This window comes from Uranotaenia lowii, chromosome 3 (assembly GCF_029784155.1).
Source record: "Uranotaenia lowii strain MFRU-FL chromosome 3, ASM2978415v1, whole genome shotgun sequence".
Taxonomy (NCBI): Eukaryota; Metazoa; Arthropoda; class Insecta; order Diptera; family Culicidae; genus Uranotaenia; species Uranotaenia lowii.
The window spans coordinates 268,494,503-268,519,770 of NC_073693.1; the positions used below are offsets into that span (position 1 = coordinate 268,494,503).

The 25,268-nt window shown below is 33.8% G+C and overlaps 1 protein-coding gene across 4 annotated transcripts in view; it reads left to right on the forward strand.

Moving 5' to 3' along the window:
• LOC129754221 (D-2-hydroxyglutarate dehydrogenase, mitochondrial-like) overlaps positions 1-25,268 on the forward strand; it is a 117,244-nt gene that overhangs the window by 61,069 nt on the left and 30,907 nt on the right. For 3 of the 4 annotated variants that reach the window (XM_055750134.1, XM_055750137.1, XM_055750136.1), the window contains exons 2-5: positions 6,618-7,280; positions 7,341-7,639; positions 17,797-17,953; positions 18,027-18,449. The exons of the other annotated variant lie outside the window; for it this stretch is intronic. In XM_055750134.1, coding sequence (XP_055606109.1) covers positions 6,633-7,280; positions 7,341-7,639; positions 17,797-17,953; positions 18,027-18,449 — 1,527 coding nt within the window. In that variant the 5' untranslated portion in view covers positions 6,618-6,632. Of the gene's footprint in view, positions 1-6,617; positions 7,281-7,340; positions 7,640-17,796; positions 17,954-18,026; positions 18,450-25,268 lie in introns of those variants that run through there. 4 annotated transcript variants of the gene reach the window in all.

Here is a 25,268-nt window from a genome sequence, read left to right on the forward strand (position 1 = left end):
GGAGCACTTTCGAGGATGCCTTTTAGAAAACAGGATTTGCGGTGGTCATTGTATCTCAGCACAGAATTATCTGCAGCCAAAAAATCAGAGCAAAATATTTTTAATAGATGTTTTTCTGGACCCCAACGTTTTTATTTAACTTAAAAAAATTTATGAAATTTTTGTGGCTGTTTGAAATAAAAACTACGATTTTTCACGAAAAAATCCGCCGTTTTTATCTGTAAAATCTCCCCAAAGTAAAAAAAAAAGAAAAACGTTTGGGTCTGGTATTTTATATGTAGAAAATATGTTCCAAATTTGAAAAGTATCGGATAAGTAGTTTTCAAATGACGATGTCCACTAACTTGTGCTTTCGAGAAAAACGCGTTTGAAGTTTCTGCTCTTACATTCTTGCAGTATTAGATAGGAAGAGATAAAGGCCTATAAATTATACAATTTTGCTTCAATTTACTTGAAAATTCGACACAACATTCTTGAAATGTTTTACAATAAGAAAATAAAAAAATAAAAATCGATTTTTTGAAAGTGTTAGACCCTATGCAATATCTCAGAAACTTCGCAACTCTTTTAATTGAAATTTTGAAGAGTGATTATTGAAATATGAAGTTAACATGTCTGAAGTTTTTTAAAAATTTCATCGATGTGATCAAAAGTTACGCGATGTACAATATTTCAGGCATGACGAATGTTTCCATAGGAAAATCATATTTTATGTTCAACAACAGGTAAATCTGTTTCAATCAAAAATCTCAAACAATTTTGTGAGATTCTGATTTCAAAACACAAATGGATCATTTTTATTTTTTTTCTTTTCTTCATTGCTTCTGTCAGACAATATTTGATTGATTCGTGGATGGAAAAGTTATTGTTCTCATGAATCGTCCAAAATTCTATAGAAATCGCATTTTTAGGTTCATGCCTGAAATATTGTGTATCGCGTAACTTTTGATCTCATCGAAAGAACTTTTCAAAAACTTCAGGCATGTTAACTTTATTTTTCAAAAATCACTCTTAAAAATTTCAATAAAAAGCGTTGCGTAGTTTCTGAGATTTCGCAGTTTGAATGGTAAAAGTCCAAAAAGTCAGATTTTCGTAGAATAACTGTATCTCTGGCCACACAAACTTTAGAAAGCTTAAATTTCGTGAAATGATAGTGTGATAGTTGATCTATCTTACGCAGAAAATTTGATAAAAAAATATCATCAGAGTAAAAAGTTATGGAAGTTCAAAGTCCAAGTGACAGTGCGCGTGCTTCCTATACACTTGTATAGAAACGAATGAAATAGTTACAAATTTGTAACTAATAAATTATAAAGGAAGTGAATAACCGTGGTTTTCTTCATTTACACATATTTCCAAATTTTTTAAATGAATTATTGAATTATTATTTAAAATACATGAAATGATGGGTTAAATCTATTAGTTAATCAATTGCTACTGAAATAGTCAAACTTTCAGATTTAGAGAATCAATTCTTAATTTGGATTTAGACTCAAAACTTCAATATTATTGTGTCGATGAACTGAAAGCAGTATCAGCAAGGCCGGATTAAGGGGGGGAGGGCAAAAGGGGCAATTGCCCCGAGCCACCCGGCTCAGAGGGCCCCCGAGGGAAAAAAAGTTTAACATTACTTAAATCATACTACTTCAATTTCTACAAATCTATGGAAAGAAATCAAAACTAGAAAATTGGAATGAAAACTTGAAATATAACAACAAGGGGCCTTCGTGAAATAATATCTAGAAAAGTTTTTCAAGTTAAGGGGGCCCCCTAGTAGTGAAGAAGTTCTCCCGCATTTTGCGGGCTGAGAATATCAAAATTTTGGTATTGAATTTCAAAATTATCAACTCAAAATCGGAATACAAAAATATCGTAAACCAAAACCGAAAAAAAGAAGAATTTGAAGGAAAACACCTGCAATTTTCGTTTTTTTTTATCGAAACATGTTAGCTCACAGTATTAAGAGAGAACAGAGAAGCTTTATGATAAACATTTCAGAATTTTACCCGGGCAGTATCCGGGTTAATACCTGGTATTATTATAAATTTTCACTTTTCAATCATTCTTATTGAACTTTCCGTTGGTTTATAAATTCTAAACCGTTTTCCTTTCCTATTTTTGAAAATAAATGCTTAAAAAAACTGTAGTTTCTTAAATTGGACCATTCGACAGTAAAGAGTCTCTTTATTGAATTCCCATCCCAAATTCTGCCTTGGACTTAAAATTCGTATTGGAACATTTTCAACTGATTTAACCCAGAATTTTATCAGCTACTGAAGTAAATATCCTGAATGCAGTATATTATTTTCCAAATGATCATTCTCAAATTATCATAAAAACAATCTAATAGCTGAGTTACCAATATCATTGAGTGATTTTCTTAACATGAATATTTCTATGTTTTTAATCTTATCTTTATCCAGATTCAATTCATTGAGATTTTCAAGTCTTGTGGTGTTTCTTCAGTTAATGAAGTTCAGCTTCATGGTTTTTCTGAATTTTGAGAACTCAGGATCTTTGTTTAAGATAATAAACTCATTTGGATTTCTTTTTTCAATGATAACTGATTCTGTGATTTAAACATTTAATCTCTATTCCTATTTTATTTTCAATCGATCTTTTTTGCACTTATACCCCTTGAGCTTTGAGGGCATCCAATTAAATTTTGGTCACATTTAGAATAACAATTTGATAACCATTTCTTTTATCTGATGAGAATCATATTCAAAACATATTCATAAACGTTTTTTTTTTGTGTTTTAAGGATATAAATTTGAAGTTCACATGTGGTGAAATTTCTGTTTTGGCTCTGATTGCAACTTTAATTCTTTTTTTTAAACATAATTCATATTTTTCTCAAACTTAATTTGAAATTATGATTTAGATTTGAGACACTTAATTGTGGTTCGGAATATAATCTGATTTTTATTCTTGAATTCGTAAACTCTTATATCTGTATCTCTATGGAATTTGAGTTTAATTTTTTTGTTTATTTTTTTTTAATTTTGTCTTCTATGTTTTAAATCTTCATATGCTTCCCAATTTTCATGAGGTAATTATTTCCCGATGAAACAAAAATGAGAAATAAATTTTGCATTTTCAGCTCATATCAGAGCATTCACTTTTTTTTAATTTCTAAACTTTTCCGCGATGTTTGCACGTGATTAATTAACCATTTTTATTTGAAGGTACCAACAACTATCTTCTAGGCAGACAACATGGCTATTTGAGACAGTAAACTGAACTCATCTTTCACATGTTTGAAATGTTTTTTAATTCTGTGGGATAGCATTAAAAAAATCGAATCATAGGGGCCCCCCGAGGAAAATTGCCCCGGGCCCCCCGATGGCTTAATCCGGCCCTGAGTATCAGCGATATAACTTGTGTAGATCTCGAAATTCAGCATTGTTGGTCAAAAATCAATAATAGTTTTTCCTAATGTTTAGCTTAATACACAGCTAATTTTTGTGTGCTGGAATGTTTTGTCCCGCTGATTTTCCAGCTTATTTTCAGCAAAAAACATTGATGGAAATACCAGCAAACTGAATTGCTGGAAAAACAGCAATCTTCAAACAGATTTTCTAGAAACCTAAAAATATTCTGCTCATATTAATTTGTTTTAAAAATATTGCTTTTATTATTATTCATATTCCTTAAAGTAAATGTTTGCCTGAGTATACATTATTGGTTTTATTAATGAATATAAAAAAAAATTTCAGTTGCACAAAGAATTAACCATATCGCATGATCTTCCTTAATCTTTCAGTGACTATCCGGCCGGAATTTAAAAATTGAATTAGTCTGTTTCTTGTCGAATTCATGCTAAACAATCGACTTACCAAATAATTCGTTTTAGGAGTTTTTTTTCTATTGGAAAACATCGAGCTCTTTTTTTCAATTACCCAAAGTTTACTCTAAAAAATAACAAAGTGACAGATCGATTGCTGATTTTCCAACAATATGGATCAATTGCTGGAAAATCTCCAGAAAAAAAGAACAAGTGCTGGAAAAGTCAGCAAAACGAATCATTTGCATTTGCATTTTTTTAGTCGACTGATAACGGGATAATTTTAATTCACAGGCTAAGAAATAAAACATAGGCAAACTGATTTCGGCAGATTTTTGTTTCCCAAACTTAATCCTAAAGTGCAGAGTGAAATCGATCAGTTATAACCAGCCTTGCCAGATCTACGGATTTCTCCGTAGTTCTACGGATTTTCAGCATTTCTACGGAGCTACGGATCGATGCTCGAAATCTACGGATTTTTAGCATTTCTTACGGATTTTCTACGGATTATCGAGAAAATTCAAGGGATTCTGCGGATAACTGAAAATTCTACCTGACGACCAAAAAAAAAAAAAAAGGTCATCAAGCTTTATTTTGCCGAAATCAGTACATTTTTCGATTTTCATAAAATCTACGGACTTGAGCGGTTTTCAATCTGGCAACGCTGGTTATAACTGATAAAGTAACTACCCTACATGAACAACAACAAAATATTATAAATCTATTCTTTATCCTTTATTCATCCAACGATACAGATTTGAAGGAAAAATGTCAAAAAGTAGCAAATTTCCGGAAAAAACGATACACATTTTGTCTAGATAATCTTGTTCGGAAGATAAAGGGTGATACGGTCAAAATTTGGTGAAGGGAAAACGCGTGTAAATCGGTGAAATCGTTTATTTAAAATATCGAATTAAATTTCTTTTTCAAGTTTAATTAGTATAAAATTCAGGAAAAATATTCAGTTAGGCTTCCGCTTTTCCAAATCCGAATTTCCGGGCCTTACGCTTAACCTCTGCCATCAGATTTTGTACAGCCACCTTGTCCACCTTCTTCGCAGCAGAAAGCCAGTTTGCCTTGAACTGCTGCTCGTCCTTAGCAGTTTTTTGGTCTTCTTTAGGTTCCGCTTGACAATAGCCCAGTAGTTCTCAATTGGGCGGAGCTCTGGCGTGTTGGGAGGGTTCTTGTCCTTGGGAACCACCTGCACGTTGTTGACGGCGTACCACTCCATGGCCTTTTTACTGTAATGGCAAGATGCCAAACCCGGCCAAAACAGTACGGAACAACCGTGTCTCTTCAGGAAAGGCAGCAGACGTTTATTCAAACACTCTTTCCCGTAAATTTCTTGATTGACTGTCCCGGAAGCTATGAAAATGCTGCTTTTCAAGCCACAGGTACAGATGGCTTGCCAAACCAGATATTTCTTCGCGAACTTTGACAGTTTCATGTGCTTGAACATATCTGCTACCTTTCCCCTTCCTTTTGCCGTATAAAACTCCTGTCCCGGAAGCTGCTTGTAGTCGGCTTTGACGTAGGTTTCGTCGTCCATTACCACGCAGTCAAACTTCGTCAGCATCGTCGTGTACAGCCTCCGGGATCGCGCTTTGGCCGTCGTATTTTGTTTATCATCGCGATTTGGAGTCACTACCTTCTTGTAAGTCGATAGTCCGGCTCGTTTTTTGGCTCGATGCACGGTTGTAGACGATACACCCAGCTTATTTGCGGCATCTCGAAGAGAGAGGTTAGGGTTTCGCTTGAAACTACCGGCAACTCTCGTTGTCGTCTCAGCGGCTTCCGGTTTTCGATTTCCCCCGATCCAGACTTCCTGGCTGTCGACAAACGTTCCCCAAACACTTTAATTACATTTGTAACGGTTGATTTGGCAACTTTTAGCGATTTTGCCAGCTTTGCGTGCGAGAAGCTCGGATTTTCGCGATGCGCGAGCAAAATTTTGATACGCTGCTCTTCTTCCTTGGAAGACATTTTGACAACTGAAGAGTGAATTCCAAAATCAAAATAGGAGCACACACACATCTTCAAAATGAGGGGTGTTCAGATTTTTCAAATGCAAAATTAAAAGAAATACGTCAAATTGATATTGACCAAATTTTGACCGTATTACCCTTTATAATTTTTTTAAAAATCGGTTGAGAAACAAGAGAGATATATTGGTTTTAGTCAGGAGTGTAAAATTGACACTCCAGGGACTATAACGGGTAAAAATTTAAGGTACGGATGAGGGTTAATACCTTGAACTATCCCTTTTCTCAGATGATACCTGTTCAAAAATTGGTAATAAATAGCACCAAAATAAAAAGCAGATATAAAAGGCAATGATGGACGTACATGGAAAAACATTCACAAAATCCAGCAAACTAAGAAATCGACCAAAACTGAAGAGACTTTACAAAATATCTTTCAAGATAATCCAGCCTATTTTATGCTATCTTAGGTCATTTCAGCTTTGAGAAGAAATGCGGAAGACGTTATCTTGGATTTCAAAATAGCGTCGGACTAAGATTTCCTGCTTATACTCGTTAAACTCTTTTTTTCCAATGCCCATATTGGAGTAGTTTTAGCCTAAAATTTTTAGGACACATCCGGTGATTTTAAGCATTTATGAGAAAAGCGGAAGCCGCTATCTTGGATTTCAAGATGGAGTCGGATAACATAATTCTTATTTTAGTCATTCAGCTATTTCATTCGAAATTCCTGGGATAAATGGAATTTACCATTGAAAAGGGATGTTATTGTACATCTCTTACCAAGAGATTTAAATAATTAAAAAAAAAATCAAGTCAAGTGTTGATTGCGTATCTTATTTCAACAGAATTGGCCCCATGAAATGTATCTTCGGTCGATAGTCACTCGTTTGAATGCTTCGCGGAGCAACTTCATCCGGAGCCGCTCGATGGCTTCCGGTTTGCAGCGCGAAATTCCGGCCCTCACCAAAGATCGATACCCTATAAAACGAGGCAAATTCGCCGAACTCAACGATAGTGATCTGAGCAAGTTTGAATCCATTCTCGGAAAAGGTCGGGTACTTACGCAGGCAGAAGACATTCAAAGCTATAACATTGATTATCTCGGAAGTGTCCGCGGGTACAGCCGGGTTGTGCTGAAACCCAAAAGTACCGAAGAGGTTGCAGAGCTTCTCAAATTCTGCAATGAACGACGGCTGGCGGTTTGTCCACAGGGTGGAAACACTGGCCTCGTGGGAGGATCTGTTCCAGTTTTCGATGAAGTCGTCATATCGCTGCAGCTGATGGACAGAATCGAGCAGGTCGATGAATACTCGGGAATTTTGGTGTGCCAGTCTGGATGTGTTCTTGAAACTCTGGAGGAGAAAGCCAAGGAGAAAGGTTTGGTGATGCCATTGGATCTGGGAGCCAAAGGTTCCTGCCACATCGGGGGAAACGTTTCGACGAATGCTGGTGGTTTGAGGCTACTCCGATACGGAAATCTGCATGGATCAGTTTTGGGAGTTGAAGCGGTAAGCTTGAACATTAAATTTGAAACCATACAAACCTATACAAAACTTTCCCTTCAACAGGTTACAGCTCAGGGTCACGTTCTTGATCTGATGTCCAATTTCAAAAAGGACAATACCGGATACCATTTGAAGCATCTGTTCATCGGATCAGAAGGAACGTTGGGTATCATCACTCGGCTGTCCATCTTCTGTCCTACGGCATCTCGGGCCGTCAATGTGGCGTTTCTAGGGTTGGAGAGCTACGAAGCCGTAAAGGATACCTTTTTGGCAGCCAAACGGGGTCTGGGAGAGATTCTGTCCTCCTGTGAGATGATGGATGATCTGTCACTACAGTGTAGCATGCAGCACTTTAATTTGACGTAAGTGTGGTTCAATCATTTTGTTCTGAGTTTGTAGCTAGTAATTGTATTTCTATAATTGTTGAGCTAATTTGTCTTTTTATGTTTTTTTTTAGTATTTTAAGTTTTTCGAATTTCGAACGTTTCATTTTAGCTCATGTTCGGTTTTATTGCGGAATTTTTAGTTTGTACGTTCGTAAATTGATTTTTTCTATCGAAGTGTTTTTTTTATCGATGCTAACGTCCGTAAATTATAAACAAACGTATGAAAAAGCATTGGAAAGTGATTTAACATCTGCCAAAAAAATCGATTGACAAACGAGCCGTTAGTCTTAATTTGAAGATGTCTGTGAAAAATAACAACAAAAATTTTCAGAACAACAAATGACAAAACAAGTTTTCACTACATCTGTATTAAATGGACTTAAAGTTTAGTTCGATACACTTTATGAACCCTTCAATTTAAAAATCAAATTTAAAATATTTTCACTAAAGGTTTACAATGAAAATGGGTTCAGACAGAAAGATTCACAACACGTGTTTTTTCCTTTTTTTATGGACTTGTGATATACATACCTCAGTTGGCAAGTCCGTTGTCTCCCGAGCCGATGTCCGCGAGTTCGAGCCCAAGAGTAAATATCGAACACAGTTGTACCGGATGAGTTTTTCAATAACTGTTCGCCAACTGCAATGTTGATATAAAGTCGCGAATGCCATAAAGATGGTAAAACGACTATAATCGAAACAAAAAAAAACAACTAGTTTTTAATAAATCAGAGGCGCGTAAGGCGGCATCCATAATTTACGTAACGCAAAAATTGCACTTTTTTGACCCCCTCCCCCCCGTATGTCACAAATTGTAACGCTTCGACGTACCCCCCTATGAAAATTACGTAACGTTGATAATAACCCCCCCCCCCCCACTCATCTTCAAAGGTAAAAAATTATTTCAACATATATTTTCTAACGTTCTTAAAAACGGAATTAATATCGATCTATCCAAATCGCTTCTAAGTACTCATTGATGATAACTCTCTCATAAAGTAAATTGATTTGCTTGTAAACTGATGATCAACCTTGTTTACTTTAATTTGTTCAAGAAGCCTATTTGTTATGCGAAATATATTCCATTGAGTAATATTAGTCGCAAGAATCAAAATTGCATATTTTGAATAAATTGAGAAAAAATAGTAGAATTTACGTCTTAAGGTTGAATTGAGTTCTAGGGGGTAAATGTACCTAAATATAGGGTTTTTTTAACGGTTATTTCACGGATATTCAATACACTTTTCAAGAAGTCTATTTCAGAATCTTTAAAGAAGAAAGATTACAAACCAGTTTCAATCATGTTGAAGCTTACAAATTTTAAACTGATTTTGGTTTGCATATCATTCTGCCAAAATTGCATGACACAAAAAAGTTGCGATTAAACTGAAATTTTTAAGGAAAAAATCGTTACGTACGTGAGCATACCTCCCCCCCTCCCCTATGTCACAATTCGTAACGTTCGAGCTAACCCCCTCCCCCCCCTAGGAGCGTTACGTAATTTATGGATGCCCCCTAATCGAAATGTGTAATTGATGAAAAGGAATTTATTATCATACACGACAGAGGGTTTCTGATTAAAATAAAAAAAATCTTCAAAGCATTCTTTATGATAAACGAAGTGCTAGAATATTTCATTTAAGTATGAGAAAAAAGATTGTATAGAGAAAAAAACCTGTTCAAAATAATTTTGCCAGAATTTTATAAAAACTTGGCAAAATCCGGGCATTTCATTTCAACATTAACGACCAAAAATTCGAACAATATCCGGGCAAATTTTGTCAAAACCCAGAAATTACTCAACAAAAATCAAGTAAAAACTTTATGACACAATTGGTTTTTTTTTGTTTGATTTGCCAAAAAAAAATTAATAAATCTGGGAAAAAGCCGGCAACCAGGCTGGGTCGGACTGTTCCCAAATTTTGTATTAAATATCCGGGCAAATCCGGATAAAACCGGGAAATCTGGAAACCTTAATTCAAAATGCTTTTTTATCATGGAGAAATTAGCAAAAATATCGGTTGAAATATAATCAGATTGTTATAATGATTTTTTTATTATAGTCGTTTACCATCTTCATGACATTCGCGACTTTATCAACGTTGCAGTTGGCGGACAGTTTAATTGGAAAACTTTTCCGGTAAACTGTGTTCGATGGGCTCTTGGGCTCGAACTCGCGGACATCGGCTCGGGAGGCAACTAACTTGCCAACTGAGCTATATCACAAGCTCATAATATTAATGTTTATGATATTTTAATTATTTTTTTATCGAATTCCGGTAATTTCATCTATATTAAATGTATAATGATATGCATATTTCAAACTACGATGTTTAAGTCACGTACCTAAATAGACAAAAAGCAATTTCTATGGGTTTGTTTGTTTGTTTGTCCTCTATAGGCTCAGCCGTCTGAAGACCTAGAGAGCTGAAATTTGGCGTGGATATCATTAGGACCAGGGATGATGAAAAATGTTTTCAGATTTTCGGATGACCCTTTTGAAGGGGGTTGTCCAAAAAAGACAAATATTGTTTCAGCGGATTTTGAACTAAATTAGCACATGAATGTTTGGGAGACGAGTAATCGATTTCAGGTATCAAATTTAGAGTCAGAGATCGGCCAAAGGGGTCGTCCATATTAACTGTTCACTGTTTTTGCGATGTTGACGTTATTATACATCGAATTTGGATTAAAATTTGTACACGCAAGTTTTAAGGGACGAGAAATGGATTTCAGTTATTAATTTTTGTGTAATGGACCGGCAAAAGGAAAGGAGTTGTCCATGCAACAAGTTCACGTCATTATACATCAGGTTGAGTTGCAAATTTGCACACAGAAGTTTGGAGGTATGAGCAATCGATAGTCCATAATAGGTGTTTTGCGATATTGACGCTAATAAACATTGGTTTGAAATAAAAATTTGCGCTCGGGAGTTTTAACACGTTCGTCGCCATGGGACCCGTATTCGTGTGACGGGTGAATTTCCTGGGGGCCCCGTCACATCAAAAACCGGGTGACGCATAAGCACAACAATATCGCGAAACCAGTGAACAATTAGTATAGACGACCTCCTGTTCCTACCTCCAATACAAAATATGTCTGACCCTCAAAAATTTGGTGTTTATTTGGTGGTAAAAAAAGGGTAAAATGTTGGACAAAAAAATTGGCAAAAGATGTTATCCATACTAATTATTTCAATGTTTTTGCTATACTATTGAGTTATGGGTTTTTATTTTAACTTCAATTCCCCTAAATTTTATAAATATTGCAGAAAAACACGTTCGGACTTGATAATTTTAAACCAAATGGGACTTATATAATTTTATTTTTTCCTATAAGAATTCGAATGAAGGCTATTTTAGCCACTGCACGCTTTGAAAAATGGAGCTATGGCTGTTTTTACCCAATGTTTCCCTATATATTTTTTAATTAATTTAGAAAAAAAAAAACAAGTTCTGACTTGAAATTTTCGAACCAAATGTGATTTATCTTGTCTGTTTTTTTTTATCGAGAAATCAAAGAAAGGCTATTTCAGCCACCGCATGCATCGTAAAATGAAGTTATGGTTGGTTTTACCCTCTACTCCCCTACATTTTCAATATAGTTCAGAAAAAGCATGTTCGGACTTGAAAATTCTTAACCAAACGAGAATTAATTTTTTTTAGGCTAATGAAAGCTTGGTTAGTCACCGCACGAATTTAAATATTTAAACCATAACTATATTTTACAAAGTGTACGGTGGCTTGAAGAGCCTTCATTCGATTTCTCAGAAAAAATCACATAACATAAATTCCATTAGATTTATAATAATCAAAACCGAACATGTTTTTCTGCAATATGTAATTTTTTACATTTGGATTCAATTGTAAAATTGGAAAATTAAGGTTCAAACAGCCATAACTCCAATTTCCAAATTGTGCGGTGGCTTGAAGAGCCTTCATTCGATTTCTCGGAACAAAAACAAACACTATAGATAGGTTCCACTTGCTCCCAAATTTTCCAGTCCGAACAAGCTTTTTCTGAACTATGTATATTAAAAATGTTGGGAAATTGATCATCATCAGCCTAACGATGTCAAGCTGAGGCGACAAGCATCGCTTTGCGTTATAAATTCCAATAAGAAAGCAATGCAACGCATTGGTATATAATGCTGGCGCGCCATGGCACTTTCAAAATTCAGATATTATTTTGTTTATTATCACAAATTTGGACGGATCTACGAACTTTTGTGGTTAAAACCCGAAATCACTGCTTTAAACCGAGAAAAAACAACATTCCCATTTGATTTTCTACTTGTCGCGCTTCAAAACACCCTGACATCAGCTTTGTCGCGCTTTCCAATGCGCTCAGCTTGACAGGTCTGCGCTTTTTCCATGGAGATCAAATGAGAGCAGGTATGTCGTGTTGCGCTGCTTGTCGCCTCAGCTTGACATCAGCCTTACACTTCACATACTCCAATTTTCCATTCATGCATTTGCTCAAACAGCCTTCATTCGATTTTTTCGGAAAAAATCACACAAGATAGGTTTCATTTGGTTCAAAATTTTCAAGTCCGAAATTACTTTTTCTATGATATATTGATAAATATAGAGGAATTTAGGGTAAAATCTGTCATAACTCTATTTTCCGAAGCATGAGGTGGCTCAAATAGCCTTTATTCGATTCCAAATTGGTGTTTTTCTGGATTGTTTACAAAATATAAGGGAGTTAGGGGATAAAAAGGCACTATATCTCCATTTGTAAGCTCGTGCGGCGTCTGAAACTATGTCCAATCGTTTTTCTAGACATTTTCACTACAGGAAGGTACAGTATCGTTCATAATTGTATAGAAATTGGAAGCAAGCGCACTGTGACTTCGACTTTGAACTTCCATAACTTTTTACTCTGATGATATTTTTTGTTAAAATTTTTTGCGTTAGATAGATCAACTATCACACTGTTATATCACAAAATTTGAGCTTTCTGGAGTTTGTGTGGTCTGAAAAACAGTTATTCTACAAAAATCGGACTTTTTGGACTTTTCTCATTCAAACTTCAATATCTCTGAAATTACGCAACAATTTTTATTGAAATTTTGCACGGTAATTGTTGAAATATAAAGCTAGCATGTCTGAAGTTTTCGAAAAGTTCTTCCGATGAGATCAAAAGTTACGCGAGGTGCAATATTTCAGGCATGAACCTTGAAATGCGATTTCTATAGAATTTTGGACGAATGTTTCCATAGGAAAATCATATTCTCTGTTTAACAACCAGTAAATCTATTTCAACCGAAAAATCACAACAATATCGCTAGATTCTGATTTCAAAACACAAATATACCATTCATTTCATTTTTTTCTTTTCTTCATTGCTTTCGCCAGACATTTTTTGTCTGATTGGTGAAGGAAACGATATTGTTCTCATGAATCGTCCAAAATTCTATAGAAATCGCATTTCAAGGTTCATGCCTGAAATATTGCACCTCGCGTAACTTTTGATCTCATCGATAGAATTTTTCGAAAACTTCAGACATGCTAGCTTTGTATTTCAACAATCACTGTGCAAAATTTCAATAAAAAATGTAGCATATTTTCAGAGATATCGCAGTTTGAATGAGAAAAGTCCAAAAAGTCCGATTATCGTAGAATAACTGTTTTTCAGGCCACACAAACTACAGAAAGCTCAAATTTTGTGATATATGTAATAGTGTGATAGTTGATCTATCTAACGCAAAAAATTTGATCTAAAAATATCATCAGAGTAAAAAGTTATGGAAGTTCAAAGTCGAAGTGACAGTGCGCTTGCTTCCAAATTCTATACAATTATGAACGGTACTGTATATTTGATTCATGTAGGAGGGAAGAAATTGAATTTCTTCGCGTTTTATACACTTTTTCCCCATTGATACTAAAATTTGTTGATCAAATCTAAATTGATAGTAGTATGTTCATTTCAGAAAAAGGTACAAAAAACCGTTTTTTTTGAGTTAGAATTTGAATTATGAACAATAGTGTTTTGCTTTGAATGTGTTCAAGTGAAAATAACTTTGAAATTGAAATTTCAGATTGGGAAAAGACTTCCGTCTATAATCATTCAAGTCTTAAATATTCTTTCTCAAAGATAAAATAATTTCATAAAATCTATCACATTTATTTTTTGAAGAATTAGTTCATTGAATATCCATTAAAATTGCCATGATTATTCCATGTAAAGTTCGAGTGATGTATTTAATTACTGATTACATAGTTTATGATTTACTCATGCTTGATTTAGCAAACTCGATAACAGGAAAATCACTGTTTTTAAGGAGTTAATATTTATCAATTTCTATTCTGGAGATTAAATTTTTGAACACTTAAGAATGCCTACACATTAGGGGGTCCCAAAATTGCATTATATTTTAAAATTTGAAGACTCGCCCTCTAGTCTAAATGGTGGATTAGAATGTGGAGAACATGTTTAGAGGTTCTCAAGGCCGGATTAAAGGGGGGCAAAAGAGGCAATTGCCCCGGGCCCCCCAGCTCAGGGGGGCCCCCCGAGGTGAAAAAAATTTTAACATTACCTTATCCATACTTCTTCAATTTTACAAATCTTTGAAAAGAAATCAAGATTAGAAAATCGGAATGAAAACTTGAAATATAACAACTAAAGGGGCCCCCGTGAAATAATATCTAGAATAGTTTATTTCATGTTAAGGGGGCCCCCTAGAGTAAGCAGTGAAGTGCATTTTGCAGGCTGAGAATGTCAAAATCTCGGTATTGAATTTCAAAATTTACAACCTAAAATCTGGAGTAAACCGAATTCGAAAAAAAAAACTCGACAATAATTATGAAGAATATGAGGCAAAACACCTCATATTTTGTCATTTTGTAGAAAATAGGTAAAATAAATAAAAACATTTCCACATTTTCATTAAATACAAACGTCTTGCACAATAATAATGATTATTTCGCCAATACTTTCTCACAGTGCTAAGAGAGAACAGATAAGTTTTATGATAAATATTTTATTATTTTATCCGGGCAGTATCCGGGTTAAGACCAGTTATTATTATAACTTTTCACTTTTCAATAATTGTTATTGATATTTCCGTTGGTTTACGAATTCTAAATCCTTTTCCCTGCCTATTTTTGAAAATAAAATCTGAAAAAATAGTAGTTGTTCAAATTGGACCAATCGACAATAATACACAGTTTTTTTAATTGAATTTCCATCCCAATTTCTGTATTAGACTTGGAATTCGTATTGAAACCTTTTCAACTGATTTTACAAAATTTTATCATCTACTGATTAAAATATCCTGAATACAGCAGATCATTTTCTAAATGATCATTCTCAAATTATAATAAAAACGATCTCATAGTTGAGTAGCTAATATCATTGAGTGATTTTCTGAACATGGATATTTCTATGTTTTAAATCTTATCTTTTTCCAGATTCAATTCATTGAGATTTTCAAGTCTTGTGTTGTTTGTTCAATTATTGAAGGTCAGTTTTATGGTTTTTCTGAAATTTGAGAACTCAGGATCTTTGTTTAAGGTGCTAAACTCATTTGGATTCCTCGTCTGACTTTTTTCAATGATAACTGATTCTGTGTTTAGAACATTTAATTTCTATTCTGAATTTTTTTGTCAATCGATCATTTTTGCACCTATACCCCTTTGGAACATTTAGAATAACAGTTTGATAACAATTTTTTTTTTATCTGATGAGAATAATATTCATAAACACCTCATAAAAATATTTTTATTTTTGCTCCAAAGATATACAATTGAAATTCATATTTGGTGCAATTTTTGCTTTGGTTCTGATTGTAACTTTGAATTTCTTATTTTATTCAATTTCATTCAAATTTAATTTCTCAAAACTTGATTAAGATTTGAGACACATTATTGGTTCTGAAAATAAACTGATTTCAAATTTTGAGTTCTTAAACTCTTATATCTGTATCTCTATGGAATATGAATTTAATTTTTTTTCCTTGATTTTGTATTGTACGTTTCAAATCTTCATCTAGATATTTCTCGATGATGCACAAACCAGACGATCAATGATGAAATGAAAATCATTTGAAATATCTATGCGGTCAGTTTTCTAAATTAGTAAATTTTAGTTGGTGATAAGGGTATTGAAAAATGAGAATTAAATTTTGCATTTTGCAGCTGAAACCAGAGCTTTGATTTTTGAGAAATTTCGAAACTCTTCCGCAATGCTTAATTAGCAATTTTCATTTACAGATACCAAAAACTATTTTCTACGCTATTTGAAGAACTTATCTCCAATCTTTAACACTTTTAAAATGTTTTGTTTTCTCTGGGATACCATTTGAAAATAATCTAATCATAGGGCCCCCCGAGTAAAATTGCCCCGGGCCCCCCTATGGCTTAATCCGGCCCTGGAGGTTCTGCAAACACTATTTTTGAAAACAATCAATTTTTTAAAGATTTGAATTTAAAAAAATGTGGGTACTTAAATTTTTACAAATTTTATAAATATATTTTTTTTATTTTTTATTTAGGTTAAAGTCTACACGAAAAAATACCAAATGAACCAAATTTTTTATCAAAATTTAAAATCAGCAAGCTATTTTCTGGACAAATATTTTTGGTCCAAGATTTTTTATTCAACTGACTATAATGTATACCTAGCGTAAGTTTTTTTTTAAACCACGGCCATGAAAAGATGCGGATTTTTGTGCACTTAGACTTTGCTGAACAAAATATGTTGTTTGTATCGTCGTGTGAAGAGCTTTTAACGATTCCATCCATATTAAAAATCACTATTCAGAATATTTTCTATTTAATTTATCAAATTCGTCTTAATAAAAACCTACTTAAAAATCAAAACACTTGCAAAAAAGACTTAGATGATTAAGGATAATCATCAGAAGGCCATAGTCAAAAGTTGAGCTAAATCTGATAACGGGAAAGGGTTGAACTGAATCTCTAGAGTGAAAGACATTGTATTCTGAAGAAGCATAGAAACCGATATTTCATCCAATTTTTTTTTCTATTTTTACCGATCGATTGCTTATTTATATTGATTTTATTGAAATTTTAGTAAATACTAACATTTCACCTGAAGACTGCAACTCGATTGGACTTCAAACAAATAAACAATTGCAGTTCAAAGATTGTATTTTGGTCGCAAATTGTCATATAAAACGCATTGAGTAAAATGTACTCATTGCGTGTTAAACGACAATTTGCGACCAAAATACAATCTTTGAACGCATTTAGTCCAATCGAGTTGCAGTCTTCAGGTGAAATGTTAGTCTTTATTAAAATTATAATAAAATCAACATAAACAAGCAATCGATTTATCAAGAAATTAATATTATATGAAAAATCAGTTTTTATGCTTCTTCAGAATACAATATCTCAGAATCCCTTTCACTCAAGAGATTCAGTTCAACCCATGATGATTTTCAAGTAGGTGTTCATTAAGACGAATTTGATAATTTAAATAAAAAATTTCTTCAAGCAAGCAATAAAAATGTGTTCTTGAAAAATTCTTTACAAATTTTAGTTTCCAGTTCAAAGCTAAAAACTTTTACCTCGCGTAATTCTTTATCCATCTCATGGAATGTTTCGAAAACTTGATACATATTTGGTAAATATTTTCAAGAAACTGTCAGTGAAATTTTGGAAAAAATGCGTTGGGTCTTATGTATGTGAGATATCACAGTTTGGATGAAAGAGGTCCAAAAAGTTCAATTTTCGCAAAACCACTGTACTTCAAGTCACAAATATTTGAGAAACATCTTTCTGTTTAAATTATAGTAGGACAATAAATCTAACTCTATTGTAAGTATGAAGAAAAATAACAGCAGAGTAAAACGTTATAGATATGCAAAGTTGAAGACCTGGGTGCGTGCACTCCAAAGTTTACAGAATTATGGACGGTACTGTACATGTACAAATAAAAAAAAATTGTAAACATTATAAACCTTTGACCCTTGTCCTGAAGTAAAATATCTAGTCTTTAAACTGAGTACTTTTGATAAAACATAGGAGGCAATTTATATTTTTAGATTTGAAATGAACAGTCTTAAAATTTTAAAAGCTTCAATTAAGGTCAGACGTCAAAACATTCTTATTACTTTTCATTGCGAAAAAGGAAAAATAAATTCCATGCAAATTTTTAAATTACAGATGCCCGATCGACAAATACCCGTTCTACATGCTGATCGAAACTTCCGGCAGCAACATGAGTCATGACGAGGAGAAGCTGACGACATTTTTGGAAAACACCATGGAAAAGGGATTAGTCCTCGACGGAACTGTCACAAACGAGACCACTAAAATGAGAGTAAGTATGAATCCGCAAACATATATTTCAGAAAAAACATAGATAAATTTTTTATTTATCATTTTTTTTTCAGAGCATCTGGCGCTTGCGGGAATCTATTCCGGATAGCTTGCTGAAGGACGGTTATTGCCACAAGTACGACATTTCTCTGCCACTGGATAACTTTTACGACATCGTGCTGGCAACACGGAAACGGGTCGGTTCGTTGGCCACCAAAGTCACCGGCTACGGTCACGTGGGAGATTCCAATTTGCATTTGAATGTAACGTGTCCTAAATTTTCGCCCGAACTCTACAAACTGTTGGAACCATTTGTGTATGAGTACACCTCGAATGTTCGGGGTAGTGTTAGTGCCGAACACGGAATAGGATTCCTGAAAACGAAATACCTGAAATACTCTAAACGACCGGAGGCACTGGCTGTGATGGCACAAATGAAACAAATGATGGACCCGAATGGGATTCTTAACCCGTATAAAGTGCTTCCACAAATTTGATTTTAATAAATTTAAGTTTATATGAAAAAGTTTTGTTTTATGTTAAGATCTATGCTTATTCCGAACTTCTAATTTGTTACTTAATTTATCGGTGAAAAGTGATGTCCTTTTGAGTAAGGACATCTGAGGATTGTGAAATTTTATATATGGACAGAAAGAAGAAATGAAAGAGGATGCAATGAACGGGTAGAATTTATTTCAGGAGCATTATCAAGACATATCAAATTTTTGTTCAGCACGGGCCAACTACTATGAAGTGAAGTGGTAGATACAGATAGAGTTGCATTAACCATCACATATTAGTAGGCCAAGCGTGGTTCGCCCCATAAGCAGAAAACTTGCAGTGCGAACGAACGAACATAATTTGGCATAAATCGAATTGATTACGTATAGGTATATTTTATCATACACTGAAAAAAAAGTTCCAGATATTTATGAGAAAAATTCAAGTTTATGTCTTAAACGCCAAAATTGTGATCTCCATTCTTTGTGAAAAATGAAAGGCTACAAGCTCCAGTTGTTTGGACTTCCTAAATAGAATATATTATTGTTGGAATTCGATGGACTAAGCATTTCTACACTAAAAATACCGAGAGTTATACTGGTTAATGGTTATACGGTTGTACTGTCGCTCCCGATAAGATTGCCTCGTATGTAAAAAGATGAATCGAAAAAACGGTTTTGAAGATTATTAAAAAAAAATTCTCGGTTTCTGGGATTACTGGGTTGAAACTTTATCTTTATCTGTTTCTCTCTTCACAGATATAATTGTTGTAAATTATCGTTCATTGTTTTTTATGCTTATCCGAGCCACCAATTTATACAAAATGTTTTACCACCGCGATATATTGTTAAACTCTTAACTTTTTTTTAGAAAAAGTTTTCAAACATTCATGGGTTTAATTGTTCCCAAGAGTTCAAAGAGATTTATTTTTCTTTTAAATGGATTTCGTTCGTTGTTTAGCACGATAGATACCTATATTCATCGAATAACTTATATTAATTTAGTAATTGCCTGGTAAAATGTGCTTATAAGATTGATGTTGATACTATGACTTAAAAGACCTATTGTCTTTCTGTTTGGTCTGATTTCAGTCAAAGGTAAGGGTGGAAAAGGAAAAGTGTTCTATTTCGTCTATTCGGTCAAGTATCTTTCTGATGTTTAGATTATAGAAACTAGGAATAACGGCAATTAACTTCATTCCTCCAAAACGATAGGATTTAAATAAAAAAAAAGGTCAAGTCTCCTCATTCTCCCCTACTATTTTAACATTTTTTACATTTACTAACAAAATGGCACTGTTTTATGGAGGAGGCAGCTATCTTAAATCCCCCTCACCGACGAAAAGCCTTTCCAAAATTATTCCTACCATCTCTTAAATACAAAAGTTTAATTTGTATAACTAGTCATAATGTTTTTGCAAATAAAATCAAAACAAATTAAAATACTAGGGTGAGTGTTCCTAATTTCGCATGTGTGCCTAATGTTAACATACCGTTTGATATTGACTGTTTGTGATACTGTTTTCCACTCATCACAACCATTTAAAAAAAGATAATGTAAAGGATCATGTGAACTTTTAAAAAAATATTTTCTAACTCACAGGATTTTTAGAATAATTCGGATTGTTTCAAAATATGTCCAAATTGAATGGAATTATTAGCATTTTTAGCAGTTCTTTAGAAATGAAAGATTAAAGCCGAGTTTGTCAACCAATTTTTTTGAAATTTTTCGTGTGATTGTTTTTTATCATGATTTTAGTAATTAGTATGTTGGAAGCATGTTTTTTTCATGTAAAAACTAAAAAAAAGGTTATGTCCACAATTAGGAACACAATTTTCAATGTGTTCCTAATGATGGACATAGTCAAAGTATTCCGTACTATATCAAAGTGAAATGAATATAATTGACGTAAAGTTGATAAAAAACTCAATTTTCTACGAACTGTTGAAGTAAATTGTTTTTACTTAAAACATGATATATTTCCTTTACTTTAGTATATTTCAATATTCCAAAGCTAAACATGTCGAAAATATATTTTGGTCAGGTTGTATAGAATGCACCCTACGCGACAGAAAAGGAAACCATCAAGATTCAGAGAGCTTCTCAAGAACAGATTCGAAAGAAAAAATTAAAAAAAAAATCTTAATAAAATACGTTGTATACCGTCAACTGGGGCACCATGCAACACTTTTCGACTTCAACGGCTTTTGAAAAATTTATTATCCACAAATAATCATACTGCTCGTACTAACTTAGTAGCTTGTACTACTGCTACTAAGAAAAAGGAGTAAGTTGCATTAAACTTTGCTTTGATGAAAAATTAAATGAAAACGTTTGAAAATTTATAATTTTGATATATTTGTGATGTACTAATGTACTTGTGATTTGTAAAGCATCAATTGCATATATTTCTGGTTTCGTTCGAATTAAATTTTAAAATTTTGATGTCAAAAATGTTTTTAAAGAAAAGGCATAAGGGTCCTGCATACGGAGTCAAATGAGTTTCCTTAAGGAAGAGCAGGCTTTGGTAAAGTGGAAAGGAAGCGTTTTTTTTTCGCATGTCAAAATGGTGAAAATATTAAATTGAAAAATTATTAAGTTGACGACTTCGGTGATTATTTATGATGGACCGGGATCCACAGGAACAGGCAAAATGTTTGAAATATGGCGCGAAGACATTCAACTGGAAATGATCTGAAAATACGAATTCATGAAAAGCGAAAAAAGGCAACCATAACAACAGAGCAGTACATTCAGCCGGATGAAGAAAGATAGCTGGATATTTGGAATGGAGCATATATTTCCTTTATAGGGATGTTATTACCGAATGGTTCAACGACAAATCGAAGTTAAGTATCGTTTATTTATTTTCATTACTTGAATGCTGGCGAGCCTTAGTGGAGGTGCATGGGCACAAGACTTTTGACTGATTAGGATCAACAATTTTGGTCAAGCGTTTTTTTTCTTTCAATGTGCCTGGGCCACAGGCGGATCTATTTTGCGAGATTTTGTACATTTTCTGTTGTCTGTTAAAGGTCCATTTCGTAAAACAGATTGGAGAGCACTTTCAAATGTGTTGTTTTTTTATCCTAATTGTTTCTCTTACTTTGCCTCTTTTTAAAAAATTACCAATGAGATCCAACTTAGCAAATTCGTTCTAGTATATTATTATCGTTAATTCCTATTTTTGTTTTAAGTAGATCATAGTTGATAGAAGGGTTAACCATTTTTAAGATTTATTTTTTTAAAAATATTTTGCTTTTTGCATACGATTTTTTTCAAGTAAATCAAAAATCAATGTTACACCACAAAAACGAAAAATAATTGTTTTATTATTTTATCGAAACCTTCTAAAATAGGTTTTTTTCACAAAAAAATTGAGTTCTCAGAGCTGATTAAATCTAAAAATCGAAAAACAATCACATTTAAATATTTGGAATCAATATCTTCACATTTAAATGCAAAATTTAACCATTTAACCATCATATATTTGCTAACAAAATTTTATTGTTCAGGTTGAATAACAAAAGTAATCTACGCATCCCTCTTAAATCTGAACGAACTTAGGAATTGCCGATTTCGTTAAATTAGTTAATGAGTGAAATGCAGAATAAAAGTTCATTATATAGTTTACTAGCTGATCCCATACGAACTCCGTTTCGCTTCAAACTTGGAATATGTTATGAACAGTTTGTATGAAAGTCAATTGCCAAGCATTTTCCAGACGTATTTCCGAATGCATTGTTAAGTAATAATCGCAAAAATATTAGACGATCACTTTTCTGACGTCTGCTACTTAATTTGAAATCATGAATCAATTGACCGTGGCGAAAACCCCCGTGAATAAATTTCGACTCGATCGTTGCATAACAACGCAATTATTGCCAAAAAAGTAAACCCCTTTTGGTGACCTCTTATACAATTTTTGATATCTGAAATCGATTACCCTTCCCTCAAAACTCCCGTGTGCAAATTTCGTAAGCAATCAATTGCACAATAACGTCAATATTGCTAAAAACATTGGAAATTTAATTACTGTGGACGACTCCTTTCGTCGACCCCTGACAAAACATTTGACAACTGAAATCGATTGCCCGTCCCTTAAAACTACCGTGTGCAAATTTTCATCCGAATAGTATGTAAAATAACGACGATATTGCAAAAATATGGAAAGGTTAATATGGACGACCCTCTTTGCCGGCCCCTTACACAGAATTTCATACCTGAAATCGATTACCCGTTCCTCAAAACTCTCGTGTGCCAATTTTCATCTGAATCTGTTGTATAATAACTACAATATCGCTTTAACAGTGAATTGTTAATATGGACGACCCCTTTGGCCGACCCCTCATTTTATTTTGGATAAGTGAAATCTATTGTTTGTCCATAATAACTCCTATGTGTAAATTTTCATCCCAATCCGATGTATGAAAACGTCACTATCGCTAAGATATTGAAAGTTAATATGGACGACCCCTTTGGACGACCCCTGACTCCGCATTTAGCATCTCGAATTGATTGGTCGTCATTCAAAACTACTATATGCAAAGTTTCATCTCAATCTGATGTATAATAACGCCAATATCGTAAAAACGATAAACAGTCAATATGGACGACCCCTTTTGCTGACCCCTGACACAAAATTCAATACCTGGAAACAATTCCCCATGTCTCAAAACCTCTATGTGCAAATTTTTGTCATAATCCGACGAAAAATAACGTCAATATCGCGAAAACAATATTAGTCTTGTATGGACGACCCCCTTCAGAAGGGGTCATCCGAAAATCCGAAAACATTTTTCATCATTCCTGGTCCTAATGAACATACATGCCAAATTTCAGCTCTCTAGCTCTTAAGACGGCTGAGTCTATAGAGGACAAACAAACAAACAAACAAACAAACAAACAAACAAACATACAGAAATTGCTTTTTATATATATAGATATAGATAAATTAAAGTTTATTATATTGTTCATTTTTTAAGTATAATTTGGATATGATGATTTCAATTTGGATATGATATGATGGTGGATATGGATATGATTTAAAAAACTGACGGAAGTGGTTTAAACAAGTCGAAATAATTTCTTCAACTGTAAATGATTTTTAAGATGAGCTTATTGAAAAAATGAAAAGATCTCCATGACATGTCCCCACGAATTCATTAATTTTCGATACATAAATTAGTTAGCTCACCTACAATCAAGAAAGAAAAAGTCAAATAATGTGGACTAGTAATCGAAAAATTAAGGCTTTTAAATAATTTTAACGATTAGACATTTCTTTTATAATGGCCCTTTTAATTGATGAGAAATATGAGATATTTTTAGGAAATTCTCAAAAAATAAATATTTTTTTTGAATATTTTGATTAATAAAACACCTATGTAAAACAGTGTTGAAAATACAAACAATTAGGCAATAAATTAGGGTTTCAGTTAAAGCAGATTTACATGGTTTACTAGATCGCACTGGTCAAAAGTGTTTCATGATCATATCCTTTAACCCACACTCCCAAAAAATTGTTTGCTAGGATGCAGAGGTGACCTCGGTCCTAAAGCACTAATTATTTCTTTTATCCCTTTCTCTCTTTTCCAAACTATCTTTTGACTACTAGGACGTGGCCGGCGCCGTTATTGATGATTAAAGAGAGAGCATCAGTTTTGGGCATTGTGAATGTGCTGTCAGTCCCAGACACCATTATTTGACCTTTGAACAAAATTGGTGGCCTCGGTCAATCACGGAGTAGCAACCATTGGCGATGTGGAATTCGTTCTACTGAGCCACGCCTGCGATCATGGTTTTCGAAATGCATTTATTTTAAAACAATAAAAGATGAACAATCATATCACTAATAAACTATTAAATGACGAAAAACCATTTCTATGAAAATCTTTTTTTTAAATAGTAACAGAGCATTTCGGGTTCACTGATTCAGGTGGATGTGAGTAGTCAATCAAGCTATCAAGCTAAGCTAAGCTAAGCTAGAAGGCATAAGGGTCCTGCATACATTTAGGGGTAAAAACTTCTACAAAAATTTTACTAGTTGAAATCATGAAGATTTATGATCTTTGAAATTTACAAACGCGTGATGCAATACAACCATATTTCTACATATGGAAAAGAGATTTAAAGGTGAATCTTTGATTTGCTTTTAGATGCACTGGTAACTGGTAACTGGTAACTGAGAACCAAGTTGGCCGTGCTCGAATACGGTCGCATATTTTTCCGCGGTCGCGTTTTGTTTCGTAAATCCTCGGAATAATGAAGTTTTACTAATTCGATCAGTGCTGTGAATTGTTCTACGAAATTAATCATTCCCCGATCGGAAATATAAACGTTCATGGCTTCGACGGCTAAAGAAATCAATTGTTGCAGTACATTTGTGTTATTCTGAGGACGAAATGCACGTTTTTTTTTCAACACTGGCTCGTGTAATGCCGTTTCTATTTTCGCGTCGCTAACCTGAGGACAACATAGACGGAAATTGGAATTTGAAAGAAAAGAAAAACATCCTTGTTTTGTCCAGAAGAACTAATGTGTGTGGTGAAATTAAAAAACGTTCATGTGATTTGTAGTGTTCAAAAGAAGATAATCCGATTGAAATGTCTACAATAATGCGAAAAACATCGGGTGCAAGGACGACAAACGCACGAGAGCTTGGTGAGAGCTTTCCGATTTTTTGCTAATCCATGAACATTTTACTCGACTATGTGAACGCGGCTTTGGCTGTTGTATTTTTTAAATTATGTTTAACACATTGATTATGCCAACATCGTATAATCAACGTTGTCCCTGATAAATATCGTAAAGTC